Raw genomic sequence first — 21,456 nt, forward strand, 5'->3', positions numbered from 1 at the left:
AATCTCCAACAAGAAAAACCTGAAGGAATGAGTCTCTAACTTATTATAGTTAATTTTCAGGGCCAGAGAGGTTGGCTGGCAGTAATTAATACTTAGTACATATTCATCAAACATTGAACAGGTAATTAGACTGAAATGGCCAAGATTTAATTTTCTGTGGCAAATTTAGTTCATATTTACTGCATAAGTACAGTAAAGTCATGCCATTCAATCTATTTCAATATTGACATAGCGAAATGTCATTTTTTGTAATGTTAATGGCGCAGCAGTGCAACTCAAACAGTAACTTTTGGATATTTGACTCTCGTCATGCAACTGCAGCTCACCTGAAATTGCTGTATCATTTGCGCATAAATAATTGCAAGTGTCATTAACCTCACTGTTATTTTGACTGCAAATAATGGCTTATTTTGTGAAATTATCCCAGCACACTTGGCTTTCAGATAAGGCACTTATTAGGCATGCTTCTGGTAGGAAAGCATGGAAATCAGTCTTGTTAAAGGCAGTTAACAACATGGACAGCAGCAAATTTCCTGCTCTCTCACTACCAGAAAATGGTGCACGACTCGAGAGGAAAATTTAAAGGACGGGAAAAGGATGGATTTCTATATTTAAAAATGAGAATGACAAAAGATGTTTGGTGAGTTAAACTCTAACCTTCAGCATCTGGAGTCTGCTTTAAATCCAGATCAGAGTAATGGAATAAAAGGTTCCTGCATCTGCAAGAATTGTGTGTGAAATGAGTTTGATCCCACAGGGCAAATTGTCTTTAATTTCTTTAATGTTTTCACATGTCTTTAATTTGACACTAATTGGCAATCTCACTTAGCGAGGCCACCAGATATGGCAAATAGGAAAGTGTCACACTGGTACAGTTGGTGATTCTTTTTTAGGTTGGGACTCAGGTGCATTGTTAGGGCAGAAAGAGAAAGCTTTACACGTATCTGTCTCAATGACGTGAGACTGCTTGATGCAGGTACTAGTTGCCCAATATGAGAAAGTGCCCTTTTCTCCAGCACTTATACTTCTCAGAAATCCACATACCAAGTCAATAGATGTTATGAAATGTTTGCTCAACAACTGTTCAGTATTCTTTGCATCTTAAGTATGCCTTGAAGCAATCATTACTATTAGTAATGAAGCTGAGAACAAATGTAGAGTTTCATCTCATTTAACACAGAAATTGGCGTGGCTTTTCAGGACCAGATTGCTAATGGCTGATTTTGAACTATAAATGGATAATTTAATAACCAAGCTGTGCATACCCTGCCACACCCCATAATTAGGCAAGTACTGTCAGGACTGCTCAACAATGTACTACAAATAGAACCCACTGCAAATTATGCAGAAACCCAAAACTTTGGCAGCTTACTTTACAATTAAACATTCATTTATTTTTCCTTCTGACAATTTTCAAGATATCTAATATTCATCAAAGGTTTTCTGTACAACTAGAAAGAACAACGCAAAAAGGGAGCGAGAACAGGGCAAAAAGAAGAGAGAAAGCCAGGATGCAGGGTAGCTGATTAAGAAATTTCAGGTTGAGGATCATTTAAGGTGGAAGACCCCAGAATCATATTTCATTCATATAAATTTTATACACAATACTCAGTAGAATCAATGCAGCATTGAGCAATTGGCAAAAAAAAACGATGTTTTTGTCCATAGTGCAATGATGTCCTCAAAAAAAACAAAGTCACCAAAGTATATCTTGCAGGAACAAAATTCATCTCAACCCTGGTCAATTAACTCCTCTAAACATTTCCATGCTCGATTACTTTTATACACTTACATGTATGCTGGGGTCTTGTAAGTCAAACGGCCTCATGAACTCTTCAATGGGTTCCCCCAAGTTGTTTTGAATTAGCCCACGAATCAGTTTGTATTTATTAAGATCCAGAGAGCAGTGTACCGATGACAGACTACCGTGGATCGCCACATCAGGTACAACATGGCTTATCTCCCTAAATCAACACATATATAGTCATGAGTTGATACAATGCAGCCAACAGAAATATTTCATACTGTGCATCTCCACAATTACTAGGTTTAACCCAAAAACATAAAATGAAATGTGAAATGGAAACAGTGGGTGGTTTGACCCAACAGGCCATGTACAGTTTTCTTCTCATTGATTTTAACCTACCCCTCAATTTATTTAAAATAGATAAGTAACCTTCCAGATAAAAAAATCTGCAAAATTTCTCCCTGACCCTTGAATATAATCAATCAAAACTCCTGAAAATGAAAAATAAATATTGTGCCTGATTTTAACCCATTCAAAATCCACCCACTTGCAGAGTTAAAATTAGGCCTATTGTGTTCCTTATAGAGAATCATGACTGTTCTTATCACCTGCAATCCCACTCATTTTTCAACCTTTGCTCTGCAATTCTCCCTGTTCCTCTTTAAATGTGCTAAGTCAGGTATAGGTGCAGCAGCCCTCCAATATCTCCATATGTGACACTGAGCTTCTGTCAACTACCTTTTCCCTACCATTTGAACTATATGGATCACTTCTAATATTTTAACATACACTGCATCAGTGACTACCTTATGCCTGCAGGTGTCTGTTTAGAAATGTGCCACTCTTATTGTTTATGTAATTACGGTGGAGAATTCAATGTGGAGGATGCAAAACAAGGATGTTTCGCAGAAGTCTTAGCACAAGGATTTTAGTAAAACAATGATGGGTCCAACATTTTGTACTTTGCCAACTTGAACTTGGAAAAACACCCAGTAAAACAATTATATATTTTGTCTTTCCAAACTTGAATTGTGTCTGAAGGCAGTATTGAGTAGATAGTATTATAATGAAGTACTGGTTACTGTAGGATTGTCACTGGTGCTGTGAACAATCTGAGGTTGCAAAGATAGGTAGAGGTGAGGTGGGCCATTCAGTGAATCCAGCTTATTCTTTCATACAAGTATGAGAAGTTAGGGCTTTTTTGACTGGGCCTAACAATGTTAAAGGGTGATGTAGTAGAGTTCTTCAAGATAATGAAGGACTGCAATATGGTGCCTCCACTGGTCAGCAAAACAGTAATAAAGGGACAATCAATATAATTACAATAATAATTTAAGGGGAGGTTAGGATAAATTATTTGCAGGAATATGGTTACAATGTAGACTTCTTTGGCATAGTCCATAAATTCTCCAAGAAGGGGATTAGATAATTACATTCAGAATTATTTAAGGCTATGGGGAGAAAGGAGACTGGAATTATGCTAGGTCATTCATGTGGCGAGAAACACGAGCTCTAAGTTGATGGGACAAATGCTTATTTATGTGATATAACATTATCAATCCTACTAATCAATATCCGTGGCCTCCCAAGTGACTCAAACTTTTGTTTCCAATTTTCTATCCAAATCCATTCCAGATAATAGTCACTGTGTGAAAAAGTGCTTCTAGACATTAGTCTTCAACTTGTCACTAACTAACTTATACATATGTATCCTACTCTTGATTTAATTTGAAATAGTGCTCAGATTAACTTTTTCTATTTTACATGATATCTTATATTCTTCTGCAACATCCCCTCCCATCCAAGACAAATGAAGTTTCAGACTTGCAACTTGCCTCCATAATTCAAAACTCTAACTACAATTAAAGGCTTAAGCGAAATTTTCCTGCTGCAAATTGGTACCGACACACCAAACTAAGTATCATATAAAATTCAAACAGGTAAAAATGAGAACTTGAAATGTAAATTTTGCTATCAGTGAGATCGCCACTTTGAAGAGACCCTATCAGCAAGTTTAAGAGTAAACACTCACTTATCCAGGTTCCGCTCAACTTGCAGCTTCAGCCAGCATCGCTCCTTTAGCAGGTTCCCATCTACATGTCTCACCAGGTAAGATGGAAAAAGCAAATCCGAACCACAGTTCTCAGGCCTTCCAGAAGGGTCTCTAGGGTGTCTCTCTGCAGTGAAGATGTCCATGTCCTGTAGGTCAACCACGATACAGTCCAGTAAGCAGATATGTTCATCTGAAAAAGAGTGAGGTCCAAAATTAACATTTTATTTTGTTTACCAATCAATAGAGGAGGAAATTCCTAATTCTGGCCGATGTCACTGCAAACTATGAAGATTTGACCCCACCCATGCTTACATAGGAACTTAAGGCTTTGGAAGAGGAATAGGCCATTCGGCCCTTCGAATCTGCTCCAACATTCATAAGATCTGGTTATGGTCTCAACTTCACTTTCTTGCCTGTCATTCATAACCCTTGACTCCCTTGTCTATCAAAAATCTGTTTACCTCAGCCTTGAATAAATTCAATGACTCAGCCCCACAGCTTTCTGGGGAGGAGAATTCCACATACCAACGGCCTACTGAGCAAAAAAAAAAATCTTATTTCCATCTTAAAAGGGAGACGTCTTATTTTTAAACCATGTCCCCTGGTTCTAGTCTCCTCCACAAGAGGAAATATCCTCCCAGTATCCACTCTATCAAATCTCCTCAAGATCTTGTATGTTTCAATAAGATCACCTCTCTTTCTTCTAAACTCCAATGGGTATAGGCCCAGCCTGTTTAATCTTTCTTCATTAGATAAGCCCTTCATCCCAGGAATGAGTCAAGTGAACATTCCCTGAACTGCTTCTAACACAATTACATACTTTTTCAAATAAGAGACCAGAACTGTACACACTACTCCAGATGTGGTCCCACAGCTGCAGTAAAAGTGTCCCTACTTTTACATTTCATTCCCTTTGCATTAAATGCCAACATTTAATTTGCCTTCCTAATCACTTGCTGTACCTGCATACTGGCAGTTTGTGGTTCATGTACCAGCACATCCAGATCCCTCTGTTCCATTCAGTTCTGTAGTCTCTCTCCATTTATAAAGTACACTTCTTTTCTATTCTTTATGCCAAAATTGACAAGTTCACATTTTCCCACATTATACTCCATCAGTCATTTTTTCCCACTCACTTAACCTTTGCAGACTCTCTACCTCCTTGACAACTTACTTTCCTATCTATCTTGGTGTGATGGGTAAATTTAGTGACCATGCATTCAATCCCTTCATCCAAATCATTGACATAGATTGTAAATAGTTGAGGCCCCCGCACTGATTTCAGTTTCTTTTCTGGAGCTGATATTTAACTGAATAAGTTGAGCTTCCAGATTTTTTTCACATCATAAATGTTCTCTCCAGCCTGTAGCTAGTTTCTCAAGGTGAAGACAGCTTCCAGAAATAATTTTTGTAACTTGCTTTCTTACCCTCAGATTCCTGCAGCTCCACAATCTGTGGTTGGTCATGCTGCCCCTCTCGTGATTTGCAATGCGTGCTCGGTCCAGATTCAGTTTGCTGCTTATTAAGATTTGCTTTATCAGAGGAGCTGGCTCCAGTACTCAGTTTGTCCGGTCTGCAGGGAATGGACTGGGGGTTGCCTGTGCTGGTTGCCGTTGTCTTCTGAATGTATAGTGGGGTATCTTGAGGCAGAGGGAAGCTCTCAGGATTCTGTCATGAAAGGGTCAAAAGCTATCAGAAAACAGTAAAGCAAAAGCCAAACATGGAATTTTAAAACTGCATATCCTTGCAATGAAAGGTTTAAAATATGTAATTCAAAAAACACTATTGAAAAATTGCAATGTAAAATATTGATCTGTACATTTGGCACCTGCATAGTGGTGGAGACACATTTGCATTCTCTTCCTCCCTCTCCCACACCGCCCCCCACCCCACCTCCCAATATCAGTTGCACTGGGGGCATTTAGTGCAGTAAAGTTTCTTAAGTATCTCCCATAAACAGAGATGGGAGAGAGACTTGATCTTCTGTTGAGCACAATCACTAGTCTCCTGAGTGCTATTAGGCAGCAACATGGGACTACGTCGAACATTTATCATCTCAAACACAGATAGTGCCCAAGGCCAGAAAAGATCAAAAAATCCAGAGAGGAGAGGTTTCAAATGCGCACAAAATTTAAAAAAGATAAAGGGTAACTTAATGCTTCTGCATTTTCTAGTGCCTAGCTACAAAGCATGAAAAAGGGCTTTTGGAGGGACTCATTCAGTATCTAACCTTTTAGGCTGGAAATGTAAAATTGGAAGGCTTAGGGGATTGAGAGATTACTTATTTTAAATTTCAGTACTGTAAGCTACAGAGAAAACATCTCACTATTTTCATACAACAACCGCAGATCACTCCCAATGTGAAATTAAACTGATTGCAGATTTACAATTTAATACGTTAAGCCATATCTCTTCATAGGTAGAGTTATACTGCCACCTCTGTGCTTGCTACACATAAGTTGGACTCAGGTACTAACCTGATTCCAGGCGGGCGCAGTGTGAGGACACATAACATTGCTTCACATCAATATATCATATCGATTTTTAAAAGCGTTCAGGAGTTTCTCTGGTTCTCCTGGCCAATTTAAAATTCTAAGCAAATTTATTTAAATCTAATAAGCATGCGATGTTCCAATCCGCATTCTCAAAAAACACAGAAGATTCTAATACAAGTTTATTGCGGAAAATAAAAGCTCATAGTGTAGGGGGTAACATATTAGCCTGGATAGAAGATTGGCTGGCAGAGTATGCATAAATGGGTCTTTGCCCGATTGGAAGTGACAAGTAGAATCCTGCAGGGGTCTGTGCTGGGGCCTCAACTTTTTACAATTTACATCAATGATTTAGATGAGGAAAGCAAAGGCATGGTAACTAAACTTGCAGACAACACAAAGATAGGTAGGAAAGTATGTTGTGAAGAAGTCATAAGGAGTTTGTAGACAGATATAGATAAGTTGAGTGAGTGGGCAAAAATCTGGCAGATGGAGTGTAATGTGGGAAAATGTGAAGTTGTTCACTTTGACAGGAAGAATAAAAAGGCAGACTATTACTTAAATGGAGAACAACTGCAGAATTCTGAGCTGCAGAGGGATCAAGGTGTTCTCGTGCATGAGTTACAAAAGGTTAGTATGCTGGTACAGCATGTAATCAAGAAGGCTAATGGAATGTTATCCTTTGTTACAAGAGGAATTGAACATAAAAGTAAGGATGTTATGCTCCAGTTATACAGGGCATTGGTGAGGCCATATCTCGAATGCTGTGTGCAGTTTTGGTCTCCTTTTTAAGGAAGGATGTAAATGCGTGGACTCAGTTCAGAGGAGGTTTACAGTCCAAGAGCCTGCTAACATTTACCGCCTATGCTCAGAGGGGACAGTGCCATTGGGGCAAGTACTGGGGTTACCTCAACACCCGTGGCATGGAACCCTTGTTTGAGCCACTGCCTTTGGGATGTAAATACAAACAGACATGCTGATGCAGCCGTATTCTTGTTTTCATGTTTCTAAAGTATTAACGTGCATAATGACCTTTTGAAATTACCATGCTTTTAGCAATATTGGTGCTTTTTTATCTGTTCATGGGATGTGGGCGTCACTGACTAGGCCAGCATTTATTGCCCATCCCTCATTGTCCTTGAGAAGGGGGTGGTGTGATGCCTTCTAGAACCACTGCATTCCATGTGATGTAGGAACACTCACTGTACTGTTAGGGAGTTCCAGGATTTTGACCCAGCAACAGTGAAGGAATGGCAACATAGTTCCAAGTCAGAATGGTGTGTGGCTTGAAGGGGAACTTGCAGGTTCCCCATGCATCTGCTGTCCTTGTCCTTTAGGTGGTAGAGTTCGCAGGTTTGGACCATGTTGTCGAAGGAGCCTAGGTGAGTTGCTGCAGCCCATCTTGTATATGGTGCACATTGCTGCTACTGTGCGTCGGAAATGGAGGGAGTGAATGTTGTCGATGGGGTGCCAATCAAGTGGGCTGTTTTATCCTGGATGGTGTTGACCTTTTCGAGTGTTGTTGGAGCTGCACTCTTCCAGGCAAATGGAGAGTATTCCATCACACTCCTGACTTGTGCCTTATAGATGGTGGACAGACTTTGGTGAGTCAGGTGGTGAGTTACTCTCCACAGAATTCCCAGTCTATGACCTGCTCTTGAAGCCACAGTGTTTACATAGCTGGTCTAGTTCAGCTTCTGGTCAGTGGTAACCCCCAAGTTGTTGATAGTGTAATGCTATTGAATGCCAAGGGGAGATTCTCTCTTGTTGGAGATGGTCATTGCCTGGCACTTGTGTGGCACGAATGTCACTTGCCACATATCAGCTCAGGCCTGAATATTGTCCAGGTATTGCTGCATATGGACACGAACTGCTTCAGTATCTGAGGAGTAGCAAATGGTGTTGAACACTGTGCAATCATCAGCAGACATCTCTACTTCTCACTTATGGAGGGAAGGTCATTGATGAAATAGCTGAAGATGCCTGGGCCTAGGGCACTACCCTGAGGAGCTCCTGCAGTGATGTCCCAGGACTGAGATGATTGACTTCCAACAACTACAACCATCTTCCTTTGTGCTAGGTAAGTCTCCAACCAGTAGAGAGCTCCCCTGCCCTGATTCCCAGTGACTTCAGTTTTGCTAGGGCTCCTTGATGCCACACTTTGTCAAGTGCTGCCTTGATGTCAAGGGCAGTCACTCTGGAGTTCAGCTTTTGAGTCCATGTTTGGACAAAGACTGTAATGAGGTCAGGAGCTGAGTGGCCCCGGTGGAACCCAAACTGAGCATCAGTGAACGGGTTATTGCTGAGTAAGTGCCACTCAATGACGCTGTCATCGACACCTTATATCACATTGTTGATAATTGAGAGTAGGCTGATGGGGCAGTAACTGGCCAGGTTGGCTTTGTCCTGCTTTTTGTGGATAGGACATACATAGGCAATTTTCCACATTGCTGGGTAGATGCAGTTGTACTGGAGCAGCTTGGCTAGGGGTGCCACTAGTTCTGGAGCACAAGTCTTCAGTACTATTGCTGGAATACTGCAGGGCCCATAGCCTTTGCAGTATCCAGTGCCTTCAGCCATTGCTTGATATCACAGGAAGTGAATCGAATTGGCTGTGATGCAGGGATCTCAGGAGGAGGCCGAGATGGCTGAAAATGCTTGAGTTTTGTCTTTTGCACTGATGTGCAGGGCTCCCCCATCGTTGAGGATGGGGATATTTGTGCAGCCTCCTCCTCCAGTTAGCTGTTTAATTGTCCATCAGCATTCACGACTGGACGTGGAAGGACAGCAGAGCTTAAATCTGATCTGTTGGTTGTGGGATCACTTAGCTCTGTCTATCACATGTTTCTTCCACTGTTTGGCATTCAAATCGTCGTGTTGTAACTTCACCAGGTTGACACTTCATTTTTAGTTATGCTTGGTGCTGCTCCTGGCACGCCTCCTGCACTCTTCATTGAACCAGTGTTGATCCCCTGGCTTGATGGTTGAGTGGGGGATATACCAGGCCATGAGGTTACAGATTGTGGTTGTAAACAATTCTGCTGCTGCTGGCCCACAGCACCTCATGGATGCGCAGTTCTGAGTTGCTAGATCTGTTCAAATTCTATCCCAATTAGCATAGTGGTAGCATCACACAAAACTATGGAGGATATCCTCAGTGTGAAGACAGGACTTCGTCTTCACAAGAACTGTGCGGTGGTCCAATACCAATACTATCATGGACATATGCATCAACAACAGGTAGATTGGTGAGGACAAGGTTATGTAGGCTTTTCCCTCTTGTTGGCTCCCTCACCACGTGAAGACCCAGTATAGCAGCTGTCCTTTACACCTCAGCCAGCTCAGTCAGTTGTGGTGCTCCGAGTCACTCTTGGTGATGGACATTGAAGTCCCCCACCCAGAATACATTCTGTGCCCTTGCCACACTCAGTGCCTCCTCCAAGTGGTGTTCTACATGGAGAAGCACTGATTCATCAGCTGAAAAGAAACGGTAGGTGGCTTGGAAGGTTTTCTTGCCCATGTTTGACCTGATGCCAGAGTTGATGTTGCAGACTTCCAAGGCAAATCCCTCCCGACTGTATGCCACTGTGCCGCCACCTCTGGTGGGTCTATCCTGTTAGTAGGACAGGACTACCCAAGAATGGTATTGCTGGCATCTGGGGCATTGTCTGTACAGCATGATTCTGTGAGTATGATAATGTCAGGCTGTTGCTTGGCTAGTCTGTGGGACAGCTCTCCCAATTTTGGAATAAGTCCCCAGATGTTAGTAAGGAGGACTCTGCAGGATCGACAGGGCTGGTTGCCATTTCCAGTGCCTAGGTCAATGCTGGGTGGTCAGTTTGATTTCATTCCTTTTAGACTTTGTAGCGGTTTGATACAACTGAGTGGCTTGCTATGCCATTTCAGAAGGCATTTAAGAGTCAACCACATTTCTGGAGTCACACGCATGCCAGACCGGGTAAAAACTGCAGATTTACTTCCCTAAAGGATCAGATGGGTTTTTACGACAATCAACAAGGGTTTTGTGGTCATCATTACATCAGCTTTTAATTCCAGATTAATTAATTGAATTTACATTCCACCAGCTGCCATGGTGAGATTTGACCCTGTCCCCAGGGCATTAGTCTGGGCCTCAGGATTACTCATTCACTGACAGTACCATTATGTTATCTCCTCCTCATCATCATCAGCCACAAGAACCCGAACACGGCACCGCATCTTTAATTTCAGACAGTTCATACTGAGAAGGACAAATAATATATTCTTGCTATTTCGTAGCTTAAAATAACTGGCTTTCATACAAGGGCGTTATTGACAGATATAAGTCCATTTTCATAGCCAGTGGCATTCTTCAGTAAATTAGTTTGAAATTATTTTTAACTACCAGACTGCTTCTACTTTAGAGTGAATCGACAGGATGTCAATGAGCTCATTCAGTAGCTATAAAGCCATAATCCTGTTCCTGACCAGTCAGGTCTACTGAAAAGCTTGCATTACAGTATTAAGTTCTGGTTAAGATGAGTTGGATTTTGCCGGGTCAGTAGATTTTTATTTCAGCATACAATTAATGCACAATAAAAGCATAGTGTCCAAATGAATTAAACTAGTAAATTTGCATTCCAAATCTCTAGCACAGCTTGGGCTGGCAGCTCCAAAGCAGCTGTCAGGCCACTTTCAAAAAGAAAAGCGAAGAAATTACAAGTGAACCTGTAACATTTTTCCATTAAAGAGTATGTCATGCCGAGCAGGCATGAGGACATTACAATTGTTTAAAACAAACCATATGCCATCTTTAAAAAGAACACTGTTGATCTTTAAGATATCTGCCACAGGTCACTTGACGTTTACAACTGCAAGTTGGCCATGTCTCTGGAAGCTTCCAAAAATTGCAACAGACATGCCTACACAACATCCTTGTGGAATGTCACACCTGCCATTGTCAGGACTTACCCCAAAACAAATAGCACAAGCCCTCTCACTTTCTGACTCCAGATCTGGCAGGTAGCAAAGGAGAGCTAATGAAACTGACTATGCGCAAGGAAATGCTTAGGATCTCTATCTGCCTCTATTATATATCAATGGTTCGGACCATGGGAAGTGAAAGCTACTTTGTTAATATGACTATCAATTGCTTTGTATCAATGTCCACTCATCACAAGACCAAATTCTTTGATTTTTGAAAGCCTTTTATTATAAAGACCTGCTTGCTTTGGAGCAGTTGGCAGAAGTAACAACAGAAGAAATGTAACTGCAGAAATCTATAGGCTATAACATCTGGCCTTTACAGAGCCAGAAGGTTTAAAGTTTAGAGTCTCCTTGAAACCTGTTCTGAAAGATTCCGAGTTCGTCTGGAGTAGGAAACTGGGCTTCTGGCTACAAGAATTACTGAGACTCTCTACTACCTGTGCATCTCTTATTCCGAAGAAACTCCATGGAATCCTGTATTCAGCTATCTGAACTTCAACTCTAGGTGGAAAAGTTCCACCTCCCACTGGACTTTCACAGTCACATGAAACGTTAACTATTCTGTTTAGTCTTGATATTTTGTAAGGATTTACTGCTTACCTGCTTTCTTTTACTGCATCTTTCTTGTGTGTATGTGGTGTGTGTGAAGTAGCGATAAATATTTCCAGGAAAAGTGTGTGAGAATAAATAATGCTCCTTGTTTGCTGCTGATGACTTTGCAAAAACTGACTGGACACAAAATTAGGGTTTGGGAACACTTTGACCTTATCAAAATTCAACTACTCTGAGTACAGAGGCCATTAAAGAATGTGAAGAGAGAGATGAGAGACCATTAAAGAGCGGAGAGAGGCGAGGGACCATTAAAGTGCACGGAGAGGGAGGCGACAGACCATTAAAGAGCGCAGAGAGAGATGAGAGACCATTAAAGAGAACAACAGGGAAAAGAGCGCAGAGAGCAGCAGAAAGGTGAGTATTTCTAGGCTTTAAAGTAAAAGTAAGGTCTTTAGTTTGTGTTTAGGTCTATAGTCTTTTTTTCTCTTTTTCTTAAAAATAGCTTGTTAAGTATAGGATTGATACTGGTGTAAAAAATAATTACAATAAAGTGTAAAGAGTGGGGGATTCTTCAAGTGTAAAGAGCAGGAATACTAGAGTAATGAATTAATAAATTAAATAAAATGTGATAGTGATGGCACGACAAGTGATGTGTTGCTGCTGCACCATGTGGGAGCTGCTGGACACCAAGGTGATCCAGAGCGAACACATCTGTAGTAAATGTTTGCAGTTCAACGATCTTTGGATCAGAGTTGAGGAGCTGGAGTCCGAGCTGCAGGCATTGCGCCACATCAGGGAGGGGGAAGGTTACCTGGACACTTTGCTCCAGGAGATGGTCACACTCCTCAGCTTAGGTAATTCAAATTTGGTCTGTGATCAGGGACAGGAGGGTGTGACTGCAGGTGAAGCAGGTATGGAAATCCAGGGGGTAGCGTTTGAGGAGCCTCGGCCCCTGCAATTGTCCAACAGTTACGAGGTTCTTGCAAGCTGTGTGGACAAGAGCGGCGACTGCAAGGAGGATGAGCGAACTGACCATGGCACTGTGATAAAGGGAATCATTCAAGTGGGGGTAGGAAATAGGAACAGTAGTGGTGGGGACAGTTTAATTAGGGGGATAGATACTGTTCTCTGCAGCCATGAGCGTGTGTCCCGAAGGCTGTGTTGCCTGTCTAGTGCCAGGGTTAAGGACATCTCCTCAGGAATGGAGAGAAACTTGAAGTGGGAGGGGAGGGATCCAGTTGTCGTTGACCACGTTGGTACCAACAACATTGATAGGACTAAAAAGGAGGTTCTGTTGAAAGAACTTGAACAGTTAGGAGCTAAATTAAAAACTAGAACCTCCAAGGTAATAATCTCAGGATTACTACCTGAGCCACGGGCAAGCTGGCATAGTGTGAATAAAGTCAAGGGCTCAAATGTGTGGCTCAAAGATTGATGTGGGAAGAATGGGTTTCAGTTCATGGAGCACTTGCACCAGTGCTGGGGTAGAATGGAGCTGTTCCGGTGGGGCAGGCTTCACCTGAACCGTGCTGGGACCAATGACTTGGCAAATCAAATAACTAGGGCTGTGGAGAGGGCTTTAAGCTAAGTAGAGGGGGGGAGGGTTCTGGAAAGAGGATACGTAGGCTTACAAAGCAAAAGGATTTGGCAGCCTTGCAGGGTAACTATTTAGGTAATGATTCCCAGAGTGTGACCGGAAAGGACAGAGCGTACAAACATTAAAAAAAAGCAGCAAATAGAGTCAAAGTGGGGGAAAAATGGTAAAAACGCAAAATTAATGGCTCTTTATTTAAATGCATGTAGTATTCGGAACAAGATAAATGAATTAACAGCACAAATAGAGGTTAAGGGGTATGATCTTATAGCCATTATGGAGACATGGTTACAAGGAGATCAAAGCTAGGAACTAAATATTCAGGGGTATGTGACTTTTCGAAAGGCAGGCAGGAAGGAAAGGGTGTTGGGGTAGCTTTGTTAGTATGAGATGGAATGAGTACGATAGCAAGAAATGATCTTGGATTGGAAGATACAGAATCCATATGGGTGGCGGTAGGAAATAACAAGGGGAAGACGACACTGCTGGGAGTGGTCTATAGGCCCCCCAACAGTAGCTATACTGTCGTACAGAGAATAAATCAGGAGATAATGAGGGCATGTAAAAATGGCAGTACATTAATCATGGGTGACTTTAATCTTCATGCTGATTGGGAAAATAAAATTGACACAGGTAGCTACGAGCAGGAATTCATAAGAGTGTATTCGGGATAGTTTCCTAGAACAATATGTTGTGGATCTAACCAGGGATCAGGCTACTTTGGATCTGGTAGTGTGCAATGAGGCAGGTTTACTAAATGATCTCAGAGTAAAAGATCTTCTAGGAAACAGTGACCATAACATTGTAGAATTTAGCATTCAGTTTGAGAGTGAGAAACTTGGGTTAGAAACAACTGTGCTAAACTTAAATAAGGATAATTACAAAGGAACGAGGGCAGGGTTGGCTGGAGTGAACTGGGAAAGGAGTTTAGCAGAAAAGATGGTTGATGAACAATGGCAGATGTTTAAGAAAATAGTTCATGACTCACAACAAATATGTATCCCAGTGAGGAAGAAGGATTCTAGGAAGGTGATAAACCAACCATGGTTAACCAAGGACGAAAAGAATAGTATCAAATTGAAAGGAAAAATATACAATGTGGCAAAGATTAGTGGTAAGCCAGAGGATTGGAAAAGTTTTAAAAACCAACAAAAGATGACCAAAAAAATGATAAAGAGGGGGAAAATAAACTTTGAGGGTAAACTAGCAAGTAATATAAAAACGGACAGTAAGAGCTTCTTTAAATGTATAAAAAGGAAGTGAGAAGCCAAAGTGAACATAGGCTCCTTAGAGAATGAGGCTGGGGAAATAATGATGGGGAACTAGGAAATGGCAGAGAAGTTGAATAAATACTTTGCATCAGTCTTCACGGTAGAAGACACTAATAGCATTCCAGAAATACTAAATAATCAAGGGGTAAAAGTCGCAGGGGGGGGGCGGAGGAAATAAATACAATAACTATCACTAGAGAAAAAGTACTAGGGAAAATAATGGGGCTAAAAGCTGATGAGTCCCCTGGACCTGATGGGTTGCATCTTAGGATAATAAAGGAAATAGCTACATAGATAGTGGATGCACTAGTAGTAATCTTTCAAGAATACTTAGATTCTGGAAAAGTCCCAGGGGATTGGAAAACTGCCAATGTAACACCCTTATTCAAAACGGAAGGGAGGCAAAAAAACAGGCAACTATAGGCCAGTTAGCTTAACATCCATCATTGGGAAAATGTTAAGAGTCTATTATAAAAGATGTAATAGCAGGGCATTTGGAAATGCATAATATAATCAAGCAGAGTCAACATGGCTTCATGAAGGGGAAATCATGCCTGACAAATTTATTAGAATTCTTTGAGGAGATAAGAATCAGGATAGATAAAGGGGAACCAATAGATGTAACATATTTGGATTTCCAAAAGGCATTTGCTATGGTGCTGCACATAAGGCTACTTAATAAAAGCCCATGGTGTTGGGGGTAGTATATCAGCATGGATAGAGGATTGGCTAACTAATAGAAAACAGAGAGTTGGGTTAAGGGGGGCATTTTTAGAATGGCAACCTGTAACTAGTGGAGTGTGACAGAGATCAGTGCTGGGGCCACAATTATTTACAATATATATTAATGACTTGGATGAGGGAAGTGAATGTACTACTGCCAAGTTTGCGGATGACGCATAAATAGGTGGGAAAGCAAGTGATGAGGATGACACAAAGAGTCTACAGAGGGATATAGACAGGTTAGGTGAGTGGGCAGAAACTTGGCAATGGAATATAATGTGAGGTAATGCACTTTGGCAGGAAGAATAGAGGAGCTGAATATTATTTAAATGGAGAAAGACTGCAGAAAGCTACAGCACAGAGGGATTTGGGAATCCTCGTGCATGAATCCCAAAAAGCTAGCATACAAGTTCAGCAGGTAATAGGGAAGGCAAATGGAATGTTGTCCTTTATCTCAAAGGGAATGGAATATAAAAATAGGGAAGTCTTGCTAAAACTATACAAGGCATTAGACAACACTTAGAATACTGTGAACAGTTTTGGTCCTTTTATCTAAGGAAAGATAGACTGGCATTGGAGGCAGTCCAGAGAAGGTTCACTAGGCTGATCCCGGGTATGGAGGGATTTTCTTATGAGGAGAGGTTGAGTAGGTTGGGCCTGTACTAATTGGAGTTTAGAAGAATGTGAGATGACCTTATTGAAGCATCTAAGATTCTTCAGGGGCTTGACAGGGTAGATGCTGGGAGGTTGTTTCCCCTTGTGCAAGAGTCTAGGACCAGAGGGCATAATCTCAGAGTAAGGTGTCGCCCATTCAAAACAGAGATGAGGAGGAATTTCTTCTCTCAGAGTGTAGTGATTCTGTGGAATTCTTTATCGTAGAGGGCTGTAGAGGCTGGGCCATTAAGCATATTCAAGGCTGAGATAGACAGATTTTTAATCAGTAAGGGAATCAAGGGTTATGGAGAAAAGGCAGGAAAGCGGAGTTGAGGATTATCAGATCAGCCACGATCTCATTGAATGGTGGAGCCGACTCGATGGGCCGAATGGCCTACTTCTGCTCCTACATCTTATGATCTTACAGGCAGAAGGGGAGAAGAATTTGGGTTTTCAGTCTGTTTCTCTCCCTTGTCTGCAACAGTATTTTAATAAAAGCTACTAGATATTTCTTCCCTTTTAAGAATGGGTACATTCCCAAAGTCAAGCTGTCTGAAAACCCAAGGACTTTTCAGCCAGTGCTGTTCTATGAACACTGAAAACACTCATGCTAAATCACTCCTGGACTTATTTACATAGAGGCGTAAAATAAATAGGCTAACACTAACAGTAAAACATTGAAGAAGAATTTTCACTGAACATGCTAAGCATTCTTATGACAACAGCAGTCAGAAAACCCACCCTCTGATGTGCAACTCAATGAGGCATGCTTATAACTGGCATCTTCACTGCAGGTGATACATGCTTAATCATTTCTCTAGACAGTTTTGATGAGGCAGAGGATCTCTGCACTGCACTAAGTGCTGGTTGTTAAATTCTCAAGATGTTGCTTTTATCATTTTGCAATTTATTCAAAGAATGGGAGTTTATAGAGGGATTCAGTTTGGGAAGTTAAAATGCATTTTGATCAGATGATAGCAGTGTATGAAGAGGTGGGACCTTAGGGTTTTAGTTGTGTAAGTTACTGATTATATGCCTGAAACTGAAGTGTCCTCAGGCTCAAGAACAAGGCAGATGTAATTACGTGATTCGAGAAGACACATGCAAAATTCAAGTTGGAATATTTCAGGTTTGTTTGACCAGCTGTACATCCTACAGTATAGAAGTATGAGAAGTATGTTGTGTCCCTGTTGGGTGTTTGCCTGCATACATATATGTCCCACAAGGGTATTTTCAGTACTTTCTATATAAATGTTGCCACCCAACTTTAAAAAAAAGACTTGCAGTTATACAAGTGCCTCTCATGACCATCAGATTTCTCAAAACGCTTCACTGCCAATGGAGTACTTTTGAAGTGTCACTGTTACAGTGCAGAAAATGTGGCAGCAAATTTGCACACTGCAAACATAGCAATATGATTTTAACCAGATAATCTGTTTTTGTGATGATGGTTGAGGGATAAATGTTGGCCACGACATTGCCTTTGCTCTTCTTCAAAATACTGCCATGGGATCTTTTATATCCATCTGAGAGGGCAGACGGAGGCTCGATTTAATGTCTCATATGAAAGATGCACACACCTCCGACAGTGTTGCACTCCCTTAGTACTACAGTAGCATCGTGGCGAGGGACTTGAACCCACAATCTGTCGCAGAGACAAGAGTGCTACCGCTGAGGCACGGCTGACACCCAAGCTGTTCTAAATTAGTATCTACAGAACAATACTTTTATAAGAATGTAACAATTTCCTTTGAGGTTTTTCAGTTTAATTCTGTTGTAATAAACTAAAAAGAAAACTTAGCTACCAGTTTGTGTACACAATCATACCTGTGGTATAAATACAATATGCAGCAGGACACTGATATACACAAACATCAAGCCCAATCAGGAATAAGGTTTTCATAATGCAATAGAGACTAGGTTGAACTGCATTGCTTTCCTGGCCAATTGGTTTACCAATAACTATGACAACAGTTATTCCACATATCATGCTATGTCGAATAGACTGTTCTATGTGACGCAATACAATGGATTATCTTGACTTCACTGTAGTTGCATGGGATTATACACTACAATGATCTCCAAGGGCCATTCAATATAAGATTAAGAACGATAAAGAACACAGCAATTTTCATGCAGGCATCTGAAACATGGGGCGCAAGCAGTGCTTTCAGTCCACGCTAGTGCAAGGTTCTTCTCAAATAACATATCACATGCAGAAACTAGGGTCAAATCAAATTCACACACACCCCTCTACAGATGCACTGGTTGTTGAAAGATCTGTGTTCATATACAAATCAAAGAGACATATCTTTATCTATTCTTCACCAAATTGCTGGATAGAAACTCATTCACATGAATGCTGACACACACACTCTTACATGCAGAGTGGGTACGAAAGTACTTTCTCAAATCTATTTCCATTTTAAGCATTCTCAGTAGTGAAAGCACCTTTATAACATTCCCCCATAACATTCAAGGATAGGAGTTACTGCTTACCAACTAATTTCATTCTCAAAATTAAGAGATACAAATACCCTCAGCCAATCCATTCCAACACAGGACTGAGAAATGGGGCACCTTTCACCATCTCATACAACCCATTAATATCATGTGCCAATCCTAAATCTGAATGCATTGTTAAGGAATGTAAACCACCATTAGTGAATTTACAACATAGAAGTCTCACAAGTCAATGGCAAATAATGAATTAGATTTCATCTGAAGACTCTCACATTCATGCCCAACCATAATAATTTTTACACTCTTAAATCACTTAAACTTACACCTAAATCTGGGCAGCCTTTACAATATGCAGATGAGAACTATCTACTATATATATCCTCTACCATAAATGGAAAAGACATGGAGGTGCTTTGAAAAGTGAATGAACACATAGAAGAAAGCTGCTATACTACCACATCACCTCTGCAAAACTTCCAAACAAACAGGTGATCTTGTCTGTGTACCTTCAGTAATGATGGATCCTTGTATGAATTGGCGTGCAAAATCAAATTCTCAGAAGAGAAAAGGGCAAGAAAAAGTTTAAATTCCCATAACACTGACAAAGCAGAAACTGATTAAAAATAATTCAACTGTTTCAAACATGTAGCGAATGCAAAAGATTAAATGAATAGCGCGCTAGCTTTCTTCAGGAAGGTCATCAGCAAAATTCTGCAATTATACATATGGTCTAGTACTCCTTTGAAGTTTGGAATTTACAAATACGACATACTTTCCACTGCATTAAATATTAAATTAATGTGACTATCACGTAGGATATGTTTACACTGTACGTGACTGAAGTTTGAAGAGTATATTTTGTACTGAGGAGTGAGGGCTCTGAATACTGGATAATGCAGTCTTTTGAACTCCTGTCACATAGGAAAAGCTCATTATCCAGACAGCCTCAAACCTAGGTCATGTACAGGATACGAGCTATTATCCTGACAACACGGCCTCTACCTCAGGTCAGGCACAGCTCATCAGTCACTAACCGATAGCATAGCTTAAATGCCAGCAAACGTGCAATTAGCCTAACAACACAGCCCAGATTCAATACAGAATCACAAATCATTGTCAGTCTCAAGTCAGCTTTTGAATCACAGTCATTATCCTTACAAGACAGCCCAAAATCCAGATTACGCATATACAAACTCATCCATTATCTTGACAATATCTTAAACCGGGAATATGCAGCAGACTCATTATCCTCACAGTTTAGTCTCAGCCCCAGGTCAAACACAGGAACCTAATTATCCTGCTAACACTGCCTCAATCTCAACTTCATCCTTACATGTTTTTAATATAAAACCAAACTCTCTCAATAAGCAAAAGATGTAAGAGTACTAAGCTATTCATTTTTTACTTTATTCTTCCTTTTTTTCTACTTTCTCATAAAACCACAGAATATTCTGAGGGCCTGGTTCGCTGGGCTACCTTGTCCAAATGGTTATTCTCCATTTGTGAGTTCTGAGTTGAGATCATGAATACTGAAGGGCGTATGGCTATGCAGGGTGTCATAACTGAGCATGATACTGACCTCACCCAACATCAACTTGCCGGCAATTTCTATCAGCAAATATAGGCTTTCTCTCTTGCCTTATCCAGGATATCAATGCCAACTGCAGTATCCCAGCATGAACAAGGGATCACAAGTGAGAATCTCTGGTCTGGGTTGCTCAGTTATAGTCTGCTTTTATCAACCAAGCCATCAGGGAATCCCCTAATATTGCATAAATATAAACTCCATCAGTTTTTACATGTGAAAGGTGAGAAAAATAATGAACCCCAATTTATAAACTCAACTTTTAAACCATATCTTTCTCATATGCCATTTCTACCTTAGTTTTGCCCCACTTACCTCCACCAGCCCTTGAGACTTACTGTATGTCTCAGCTAGTTCTCTGATTCTAGATTCCTATTCATTCCTTTCCCCTTTCTTCGCCAACGGATTGTCTGGATCCTACTCTTTCAAACTCTCTCCCTAAATCCCACCAACTTGCTATTTCTCTCAGTCTTAAAAAGTTGCAAAGCCTGTATTTGCAACCATGTTTTCAGTCATCTTATTTAACTTGAACTCTTCCATTTCCCCTCTATAAAGGCTCAGACTTTGACAAGATCAACCCATAACAACTGTTGGCCAGCAAGTACTCAGCAGTCTCTTGAACCATATCCCAATTTTCAAACACCATGCTTCCTGCTCTCTCTGGTAAATAGTAGAAGGATGCAGTCTTCTTTCTCAGCATGCATTTCTAGAACACATGCAGACATAACAAGTGAAACTGGCAAAAAAAATGGAACAGAAAGGGACAAATTAAATCTCACCAGTTGAGGGAAAAAGACATGAACTATGGTAATTTTTTCTACCTTGTCTCGCAGCGAGAATGTACCCGGTGACCGAGCAAATAAGAACTGGTTCTTCACTTTCAGTTTACCAAGGTTTGCCACAATCAGCTGGTTTGATTTGGAGCTTTCTGGGATTAGAAGGACTGGAGCGCCAGCCTCAATGTCGAGTAAGATCCGAGAAGCTCTCTGTGCCCTGTCTCGCACCTAGAATCCATAAAGCAGATGAGAAGAGGAGATAAAGATGACTAGCCATTCTGTAAAGAAAATAAAACCTGCAAACGCTAGAATCCTGAAATGAAAGCAACAAAGTCGCACACATAGGTCAGTCAGCACCTGTAAAGAGGAAAAACAGGTTTACATTTCAGGTATTACTTTTTATCAGAACATTAATGGTCATTAACTCCCTTTACAGTGTCTTCAATAGTTTCACATATCATACTGTCTTATGAGCACTGAGGGTCCGTTTTATACAGAATATCTTATGCTTTGCCTTGTCTTACTCACTGGTGTTCAAATTACAACCTGTGGGCAAACATGCAATAACCCACATAGTCCAG

The 21,456-nt window shown here is 40.9% G+C and overlaps 1 protein-coding gene across 1 annotated transcript in view; it reads right to left on the bottom strand.

The window, feature by feature from the left end:
• The window catches only part of vps13d (vacuolar protein sorting 13 homolog D), a 280,943-nt gene that overhangs the window by 170,967 nt on the left and 88,520 nt on the right, over nucleotides 1–21,456 (bottom strand). The window contains exons 24-27 of the mRNA XM_078558176.1: nucleotides 20,921–21,103; nucleotides 5,228–5,468; nucleotides 3,780–3,990; nucleotides 1,793–1,964 (exon numbers count right to left, since the gene is read on the bottom strand). Of these exons, the coding sequence (XP_078414302.1) occupies nucleotides 1,793–1,964; nucleotides 3,780–3,990; nucleotides 5,228–5,468; nucleotides 20,921–21,103 (807 nt within the window). The remainder of the gene's footprint in view (nucleotides 1–1,792; nucleotides 1,965–3,779; nucleotides 3,991–5,227; nucleotides 5,469–20,920; nucleotides 21,104–21,456) is intronic.

Source organism: Cetorhinus maximus, chromosome 15 (assembly GCF_964194155.1).
Source record: "Cetorhinus maximus chromosome 15, sCetMax3.hap1.1, whole genome shotgun sequence".
In the NCBI taxonomy this organism is placed as follows: domain Eukaryota; kingdom Metazoa; phylum Chordata; class Chondrichthyes; order Lamniformes; family Cetorhinidae; genus Cetorhinus; species Cetorhinus maximus.